At 40.6% G+C, this 9,348-nt stretch overlaps 2 protein-coding genes across 4 annotated transcripts; one reads left to right on the top strand and one right to left on the bottom strand.

Moving 5' to 3' along the window:
- Positions 1 to 377: 377 nt before the first annotated feature.
- Positions 378 to 3,874, bottom strand: LOC6568944 (lysophosphatidylserine lipase ABHD12). Of its 2 annotated transcripts, XM_032740851.2 has the most exons (5): positions 3,766 to 3,874; positions 3,445 to 3,565; positions 2,903 to 2,939; positions 1,652 to 1,770; positions 378 to 1,596 (listed from the first exon to the last, which is right to left on the bottom strand). In XM_032740851.2, exons 3-5 carry the CDS (start codon positions 2,935 to 2,937, stop codon positions 527 to 529), a joined length of 1,224 nt encoding a protein of 407 aa, XP_032596742.1. In that variant the 5' UTR covers positions 2,938 to 2,939; positions 3,445 to 3,565; positions 3,766 to 3,874; the 3' UTR covers positions 378 to 526. The 2 variants fall into 2 exon arrangements, with proteins under 2 accessions (XP_032596742.1, XP_001995423.1); XM_001995387.2 differs by lacking the exons at positions 2,903 to 2,939; positions 3,445 to 3,565; positions 3,766 to 3,874 and adding an exon at positions 2,134 to 2,234.
- Positions 3,875 to 4,482: 608 nt separating this feature from the next.
- On the top strand, positions 4,483 to 9,061 carry LOC6568945 (ankyrin repeat domain-containing protein 13D). Of its 2 annotated transcripts, none has more exons than XM_032740850.2 (7): positions 4,483 to 4,975; positions 5,172 to 5,304; positions 5,367 to 5,681; positions 6,344 to 6,660; positions 6,753 to 6,842; positions 6,902 to 7,683; positions 7,753 to 9,061. In XM_032740850.2, the coding sequence occupies exons 1-7, from the start codon at positions 4,877 to 4,879 to the stop codon at positions 7,937 to 7,939; spliced, it is 1,923 nt and encodes a 640-aa protein (XP_032596741.1). In that variant the 5' UTR covers positions 4,483 to 4,876; the 3' UTR covers positions 7,940 to 9,061. The 2 variants fall into 2 exon arrangements, with proteins under 2 accessions (XP_032596741.1, XP_001995424.1); XM_001995388.3 differs by having other exon boundaries at positions 4,488 to 4,975; positions 8,080 to 9,061.
- The last annotated feature ends 287 nt before the right edge of the window (positions 9,062 to 9,348 follow it).

The following is a 9,348-nucleotide window of genomic DNA, read 5'->3' as shown; positions in this document are numbered from 1 at the left end:
TAAAAAAAATAATGCATGCGAGCAGCCCTGGTTTAACAGTAACATTTCATTATTAACATAACATTTGTTTAAATGTTTTTAACAGCGTATGCCGTGCAAAGTGCTGTTATTTAGAATTTTTTAGATAGTTTAAAATATACATGTCTTTGATGAATATGATTAGAAGTGGATGTAAATTGGTCGAAATGAAATGAAATTAAAAAATTGGCATTTAACAGCTGTTAACTGGCTGGGAATCATATTACACAGTGCAACGTGATATCGATATTGCATGCATGTGCAGAAGTAATCGATAAGTATATCTTGGTGTGCACACACTTATCGTAGCCGCGCAATTCGCATTGCACTTACAAAAAAATTACAAAGACAAATTCACAATCATTTTTGTATCCTAGAAATTACTATTTTAATTTGTATGCACCGTGCGATCGTAAATTTAGTAACATTACGTCGGTATAAAATTAGATTAAAATACTCCCGTTACAAATACAAAGATGGATGTATGATATTTAGCTAATTATCTTGTCTAATAGATCGCATCGCGGTAGCTCTCCACAAAATGTTGCACCAATCCGGGCATCTCCGGTGCACGGCACAAATACTTGTGCCCGTAACCGTGTCTCCGTTCAAAGCGATGAAATTCCACTGGGCCCCAGGCATGACTACGCTTGTTCAGCGCAATGCGATAGAGTCGATAGCCCAAGTGAAAGGGGACCACAACATCATCCTCCGAGTGGACAATCATAATGGGCTGCGGAAACTCGTCGATATGCTTGTCCGATTCAAAGCGCAACCGATTGCTGTACATCGGCTCCGAGATGGTGAAATCGAACCAGGGCAAACGGCGAAAGGGACGCGAAAAGGGATGCAGCCGAATCTCATCCCGAATATTGGTGAACGGACTCTCGAGGATGACGCCACGTGGCGCACGCCCCTTGAGAGCCGCCAGGTTGGCGCACATGTGCGTCGCCACGCCAGTGCCCAGTGAGTGCCCCCAAATGTAGATGGGATTCGTTGTCAGATTGGCAATGTACTCAAAGACCATCAGAGCATCGCGCACAACGCCATCTTCCGTCGGCGCCACCGGATCCGAGTCCGCATAGCCTCGATAGTCGAAAGAAAAGACATGATAGTTGAGATGTCGCAACAGTTTGTAGACCTCAGAGCGATGTCCACTGCCCCGTGTCGCCGTATTCCCGTGCAGATAGAGAACGACGGTGCCGCCGGGAATGCGCAAGAGACGCTCGTAGAAGATCTGCTCGTTCTCGGGCAGAATTACGGGGAACTCGTTACGCAGAGCAGGCGCCACCTGCTCCAGCTGCTTGTTGTTGTTGTTGCTGTTTGCTTGCTCAACTGTTGACTTGGACTGCTCCCGCTGCAACTGTCCAGCCTGCTGCTCCTCCTGCTCGTAGGCCTCCTCTACGTGAAGTTCGCGTTTGAAGCGACGCACGGCATTCTTGGGCAGCACATGCCATACGCCAATCCTCACACCATCCTCGTCCGCATTATGATCCTTGACGGTGATGTAAAAGTTGCGTGTGGCATAGAGTCCAATGCTCGCTGGTTGCGTGAGATCCAATCCCTTCGGATAGGTGACTAAAAGAAGACGACTTTAATCGAGACGCAACTCCAAAAAAAAGGTAATACTTACTGAATGTGAGAAAGAGTATGCTGCGCTGTAACGTCACGGAGAAGCGAAAGGCCAATGGGAGCAGCACAAAGATGACGAGGAACAACAACAGCGCTATCACCAGAAAGGGCAGTCCAATTCTATGGAGGATACACATCGTTTTTGCGTATTAATCATTTACATAACTACAAAGGATACTACAACTAATCTAAAAACACACTCAAATTTATAAATAATATACGTGTGCATAAATGAAACATTTTTATTTTTGTTTTTGAATCATTCTCCGGATTGCCAAATATGGATATGCTAAATATTTATGCCACGATTCAAGTAAATATATGATAAAATCATTAAATAAAAATAGACAAATATAACAAAAAAAATTATACAATAAATACAAATGTGCATATATAAAAATCAAAATCAAAGCAGGCAATTGTTCTAACGTTCAAATTTTTTAAATTTTTATTTTGTACGGTTCATCGAGCATAAATACTTACAGCCCCGTCAGCCAACTAATGAGGATCGTTCCGGGAATGATTATTGCATAGAAAACTAATTTCAAACAATTGTGAAACTCGTACATTCTTTCCTCTGATTACGATATATATATATATATATATATATATGTATATATATATATATATATATGTTTTCTCTATATATCTATTTCGATTTAGCCTTTGTGTTAATTTTAGCAGAGCCTTTTTAATTGCGGACTTTATTGTGCAAAATAATTGTTTATTTTTTGTGTGTGCGTGGTCACTGATTATTGCAAACGTACTAAGCATCTAGCCGAACGATCAACGGGAAGAGAATAAACAAAGTTACTTGATTATTTTTTTATTAATAGATAATTGCACAACACACAATACAAAATTATGCGTTAAATATGCATGCAAAACCCCAAAAAAATGAGCGAAGCTCAGCCATATAATTAATATTTATGTATATTTATAATTAAACTTTGTACTCTGTTGCAGATAATAGGTTTTCATGTTGCTTTTTTTTTTAAGTGTGACACATTAATGAATGAGTGATTTGTGATAAAGAATCGATAACAACTTTAATTCGCTGACCGATTTTCGCATTCCACAATCAGCAACAAACTACACACACACACGTACATAAAAGATACTCAAATAAACATAAATGAATGTTGTAGAGCCCCAAAGGAAGAAGCTGACCAATGAAAAATAAAGAAGCTTTCTTGAAATCAAAAAATTAATGAAGCATTTATTTACACAAGGAAGCAACACTGGAATTCACCTCTTGAAGAAACGCCGCCTACGCGCAAAAAGCATAACTGCAAATAGTTTGAATGACAGAAAGAGAACAAAACATTTGGTTAGAAAGTTTGGCATTAATGTTAAACAACAACAGCAAAAACAAGAACACGATCAGCAAGTGAGTGAAAGAGAGAGTGTAACGAACAGAAAATCAACAACAGAGCAAAAACCATAATGGTTGACCGATTAATAGGTAACGATTAGATGATTGCGTTTATTGGAAATTATTGGAATTAGAACGAAATAGAGACGGGAATATAAAGGCGAGCCGTGTTTGGTTTCCTCTGAGTGACTAACTGACCTCAAAAACAAAACAATGTGATGCACAAAAAAAACCAACAAGCCGAGGGAGAGCGCAGTTCTACTCTCCACCATCCATCCTCTCTCTCTCACGCCAGCCAGCTGATCGTGAGCATTTTGTTGTTGAGTTTTACTTGAATTAAATTGAATATGAATGTTGTATTTAGTTCATTTGATGCACTTGTTACTTAATACTTCAATTAAAGCTAATTGGACACTTACCGACGTCTTTGGTTCTGTAATTCAAATACAGTTGTCTATTTTGCAATCAAATTATTTTCAGATCCTTCTCATCTAAACCGTAATTTTATGGGGTGTTTTTGGTTTTTTCTTCAACGGCTACCTGTAAATTGAAAAACTATTTTAATTACTTTCAGTTCAAACTTGCCACATCCCAAATTTAATTACATTTATCCTTTAGCATTGGTTATTGAAAAATCACAATTTTTAATTTGTAGTTTAATTATATTTTATATAATCTATGCATAATTACAGACGCGAAATTTGCATTATTGTGAATTGCATTAAAAATATCAAACTCACCAATTACCTATCTATTAATTAATTTCTTTGTTTTCACTTGTTAATGGCAGTGATGCAGTTAATGTATTTAGTAATTGTCATTTATTGGATTATTTTTCTATTACAAGAACGGTTGCCAGTGTGTACACACTATTTACCACACAGCTGATTGTGTTTCCAATCGCATTTGCGATAACATTTTGTTTTTTAACTAGATATCCATAAATGAAATGAATGTGTATTCAAAATGTGTTCACTTGTAATTGTCATTATATGCTTGGCTTGTAGTTTTACCATTACGAATTAATGAACATGACTGTGCCCAGCTCACCCTGTCGCTGGCCGATTAATTTCGTTCATTTCGCTAGTATATTTGCCTTTCGGCATTTTTGCGATTCAAGTTTTTATCTCGCTGTGTGAAAAATAAATATTCAATAATGTTAAGATCAGCTGTGCTTTGTGTTTGTTCGATATCAAACTCTTATAAATGATGAGCGAGCGAAGCAGTAAATATAAACCATTCGAGCTGCATAAAAGATTTCGCTAAAATTTCATTACCAAAAACCAACTTGAATGAGCTTATCGCTTAAAACTATTGCAATCGTGAATTATTAAGTTTATGACTGCTAAACAAACAGTGAAAATGCGAAAAGCGAACTTAATGAACGACAACAGTAAAGGGACTCGGTTCATTTGATCAGTTTAGTATAAAATGTGAAATACAAATATTTAAATTATGTTAGAAACAGCTGAGCCCTGTGCTTGCTCTGTTAGCGTAATGTTATAAATTGTGAGCGAGTGAAACAATAAACAAATACGATTCGAGCAGCATAAGCAAATATTTTCCATAATTTTTCTTGTAAAATCGGTGTTTCTAGAATCTCGCAAATATTCCATTACTAACAAACCATCAAATTCTAATGACAACAAGAACGAGCGCAATGTGTTAAGCAAAAAGTGAAATTGCGAACTAAATGAACGACAGCAGTAAAGGGACTCAGTTCATTTGTACAGTGTAGTAAGTCGTTCGATCGAACGTATTCTGAACAATTCGATACAACTCTAGTTAGCAACGGCAGCGCCGCATCGACAGTGTGAGTGAGTGAGTGCGAGAGGGCGAGCGAGAAGGAGGATGAAGAGTTTGGAGGAAGTAAAATTGGAATATCCGCTGCACTGGCAGATCTGGAATGGCAACGCCGAGAAGCTGCAACAACAATTGCAGACCGACCAGGTGGGTGGTGGCTGATGGCATTGGGTGGGCCTGTATCTACATTCAGCTCTGAGTGGGAGTGGCTGGTGAGGGGCTGTGGACTGGGGGAAGCTACTAATTGAATTAGTGCCCCAAAATGATTCGCTGATAATAGCAATGATAACAACAGAAACAACAAAAAACAATAGCAATATTCTCAGCCAAGTTCAACTTGCAGATTGATAAGGAAAAAATCGATCCACGGGGCCGGACACCTTTAATGATGGCTGTGCGTCTGGCGAATCTGGAATGCGTCAAGTGCCTTTTAGCCGCCAAATGCAATGCGACCTACGAGCACGCAGGCTGGTCAAGTCAGTCCCCAACCCCTCCCTCTAAAATATAACTCCTTAATATATTTTTATATCTGCTGCAGTTGTGCAGGAGGCCGTTTGTACCGGGGATGTGGATATATTGACTGCCATCATTGAGGTTCGGGACTTACAGCGGCATGTGCAACGCGTAACGCATGTGCCGCAACTGTTGCAGCATCTGCTGGACGCACCAGATTTCTACATCGAGATGAAGTGGGAGTTTACGTCGTGGGTGCCGCTCATGTCGCGTCTTTGTCCTAGCGACACTTACAAGGTCTATAAGAGGGGAGCCAATGTGCGCATCGATACCACGCTCCTCGGTTTCGACAATAACACCTGGCAGCGTGGTAATCGCTCATACATCTTCAAAGGCGCCAGTGAGTCCACAATCTATATATGCTTACATGGGCAGTAAAATGGATGTGGAGACAATAACCATTCTTGACTGTTTTTCTAGTTAATTTAATATGCAATTCTTTAATTTTCGGTCACTAACGTTACCAAACAGATTTATCTAATATTCATCATTGCAGAGAATATTGTGTTTTTGTTTTTTTTTTGCCTCATGTGATCCGTGATAGTCCTAATGAACCAATGCAAAGTTTTTCGGCGTCTTCAAAGGAACTTAACTGGAGCGTTTGAGCCGTTGGTGAGGCTACAATTCCCAATTTCGCTTGCCATTGCTCGTAATAACTCTCAAAAGGATCACTTTTAGCCAACACTATATGATTATCGATTATTGGTTGCTGATGAACTTTTATTGAATCCTCCGCGACTTTCAGCGTTTTTTCTGACTTAAGAGCATTTGTAGAGAAGTTTGAGTGAATACAAGTGTTAATTTTTTCCTTCATTTTAGAGCTTACGCCATATCTCCTATCCCTAGTGATGTTCTTGGCATATTTAATGTTATTCGATAGCTCAATTTCATACTTACAAATTTATAGTTAATTAAAAGTAATTGCTTCACACTTATTGTAATGTCCACTTGTGTGTATAATCCTATTTACATATAATTAATTTAGATATACTTTCTCATTAGGGGAAACGGCGACAATGATTGAAATCGATCATGTAACCCACGAGGTTATGGTCGAGCAGATGAGCAGCGATATTGGTGATATTGTGGGCATACCACCGCCCTTGGGCACAGTGCGTGCTCGTCTCGCGGCGCCCGTCATCACCAACAACATTGAGATGGAAAAGATCAGTTTCGAGCGCAACAAATCGGGCATTTGGGGCTGGCGCAGCGAAAAGTCCGAGATGATTAATGGCTACAATTGCAAGGTATATGGCGCCAGCAATGTGGAGTTCGTCACCAAAACGCGCATGGATCATCTCAGCGAGGAGCAGATTAAGGTGAGTTATTCTTTTCTTTCTTAATATATAAGGATTGTCATTCATTATATATTAAATATATATATTTTATATTCATCCATTTTCCTTTGCAGAACAAAACTGCACGGACGCCGCTGCACAGTCTGCTGGGCATTGCTGATGAGGATTACGTGAATGTGCCAACGGATGCGGCAGCCATCAGCGTAAGTATAAATCGCTCACTCTCCTGGGGAGTCTCTTTTACGTTGTAATCTTTCTCTAGATATCCTTGCCGCGTCCCGGTGATGCAGCTCCCGTAGCTGCTCCTCCGCCCGTCTGTAGTAGTGAGAATGGAGATCGTGCTTCGCCAGCGACTGCTCAAGAGGAGAGCAATGGGAGCAGCGTGTCTGGCTCGGGTGCGAGCACACCCCATCTGGTCACAGTGGAGGAGTACTTTAGTCCGGAGGTGGATCTGCACGGACGGGATATTGGCAAGCCAAAGAATTTGAGTACCAAGGTGCAGCGCTTCAAGGCCAATCTGTGGCTGGCCGAGGATCATCCGATACGGCTGCAGGAACAAGTGCTGCCCATACTGGATCTAATGTCCACGATGGCCAGTCCGCATGTGTCCAAATTGAAAGACTTTATCACAATGCAACTGCCCGCCGGTTTTCCGGTCAAGGTGGAAATACCGCTCTTCCATGTGCTCAATGCATGCATCACGTTTGGCAATGTGTTCGCCATGAGGTTGCCAGTAGATCATGTGACAACGCTGCAGGAGCAGGATCGCGTCACATGCCTGGTGGACGATCGCTGCTTTGACATACCCAGCCACTATGTCAGTCGTGGTGGCGATTCACGACGTCAGATGCCTCTCGACGAGGACGACATGCTGCAGTACGCCATCGAGCAGAGTCTGGCGGAGACGAGTGGCGCCGGCGCAGGTGCAGGTGCATGCGGCCTGGACAATGACTCTGACAAGGTGGACATCTGGGAGGTGCTGCGCGGTCAACAGCATGCTGTTGGCTCGGAACTACTACCCGAGGATGACGAACAGCTGCAGCGGTAAGCAATTTAATCGAATAATTATAATTCTGATGTGTCTGTTTGTCAAACAAGTGAGCCTTCATTTAGTGCTAGCGGCAATTCCTGTTCCCGCTCCTGTTGGAATAAACGCACTGTGCTCGTACCTACTCAACCTTATGGACGCCATTTTTCATTGCCTTTTCCCGTGCCCAACTCTTCCTCTCATTTGGCGACTGCCTCGGCGGGTGCGCAGTTCAAAAATGACTTTAGCTACATGAAGAAGATCTTCAAATAGATTACGTTCCCCTCCCTTCCCTAGATTACATTCCTCGGCCAACCTTCCTTCCTCCCCCAACTTTAAGCTTACTGCTAGAAACTTGCAATTTGACCCAAGCTTTGTGTGTGCTTTGCTTTGTTTTTTCCCTTTCCTTCTAGAGTGCTGCACGAATCGCTTTTGGGGGCTCACGGGAATGCGAGTGGTTCTCCCGTCTCCGAGGATGATGATGACGGTGGATTCCGCTATGTAGACTCGGATTTGGCAATGGCCATGCGTCTATCGCAGCAGGAGCAGCATAAATACGAACTGGAACGGCAGCGAGAGCAGGAGATGATTGAGCAAGCGCTCAAGCTCAGCCTGCAGGAGCACTAGCCAGTCCATCCCATCGCATCGCGTCCCATTTAACCAATTAGTTAATCACATCTAATCAATCAATTAAGCTGTTGTCAGAAAAACAGAAGTCTGGCGTCAATCAAAGTGTGCAGCAAAATATTCCTCTTTTGTCAATACCAAAATTGAAATCATAATATATGTAATTCTAGTATGTAAAAATTACGGCTTTGTTGTACAATGATTTTTTTTAAAATTAGTTTTTACTGGTTTCGCTCTCCTAATGATAACATATATTCTTATTTCGATTGTGATATGTAACTAAAACTAAAACTATTTCCCCATCTTCCTAAAAATCCCTTTTTCTGAATAGGGAACGCTAAGGTCTCAACTCAGAACAACTCGTTAAAATGTATTTTACAAGTTGTATATACATATATCGTACCACTTATCTTCCTTACAAACTTAAATCTTAAGTCCAAAGCCAAATTCCTAGGGGAATAACAAGAAAAAACATTGTCAATCGCCGGTCACCAGGGAAACTTTCCTAACACATTCTGATTTCAGTTTATATACTTATCTTAAGCTATGTTTATCAATTTACTAATCAGCATTACCAATATTTTAAATGAGAATTTTTGTGAAATTTAAATACACTACAAAATTTGATAAACCAAAAAGCAAAAAATAGCTAAGCTATATTTATGCTGGTAAAAGGTCACTGTTTCAATAGCGCCTCATCTGTTTGGGATCTCCCTTATTTTTATACAAATCAAAATATACAACAATTATGCTAAAAATAAACAATTACATTTACGCATATTTCATTTAGAGGCTATATACAAAGTCACAGAAAATCTTACAAACACTTTGGGATAACTATGCATCGATCTTCGACAAGCCGAAGCTGGAACCAACTTGTATCTACATTTTATTGGTATATGGCAACTATGGTTTAACATTGTCGAAAAAAATTGTACTCAATTTTAGAAGCAATCCTTCCTCACTATCTGCATTGACAAACAGTTTCTGCAAAACAATATGTCTAAAGAACTTGTGGGATGGTTCGGATGGGGCTGAGCTGAGGCGACCAGGCG

Source organism: Drosophila grimshawi, unplaced genomic scaffold (assembly GCF_018153295.1).
Source record: "Drosophila grimshawi isolate 15287-2541.00 unplaced genomic scaffold, ASM1815329v1 contig_131, whole genome shotgun sequence".
In the NCBI taxonomy this organism is placed as follows: Eukaryota; Metazoa; Arthropoda; class Insecta; order Diptera; family Drosophilidae; genus Drosophila; species Drosophila grimshawi.
The sequence above is the reverse complement of the archived record's forward strand: the minus strand, read 5'-3'. Positions and strand labels throughout refer to the sequence as shown.

Coding starts and splice junctions, on each gene's coding strand:
- LOC6568944 (XM_001995387.2), bottom strand. CDS start 2,219: ATGTACGAGTTTCACAATTGTTTGAAATTAGTTTTCTATGCAATAATC. Junction 1,771..2,133: donor ATTAGTTGGCTGACGGGGCT/GTAAGTATTTAT, acceptor TATCCTCCATAG/AATTGGACTGCCCTTTCTGG. Junction 1,597..1,651: donor CATACTCTTTCTCACATTCA/GTAAGTATTACC, acceptor GTCTTCTTTTAG/TCACCTATCCGAAGGGATTG.
- LOC6568945 (XM_001995388.3), top strand. CDS start 4,877: ATGAAGAGTTTGGAGGAAGTAAAATTGGAATATCCGCTGCACTGGCAG. Junction 4,976..5,171: donor AACAATTGCAGACCGACCAG/GTGGGTGGTGGC, acceptor TTCAACTTGCAG/ATTGATAAGGAAAAAATCGA. Junction 5,305..5,366: donor CGAGCACGCAGGCTGGTCAA/GTCAGTCCCCAA, acceptor TATCTGCTGCAG/TTGTGCAGGAGGCCGTTTGT.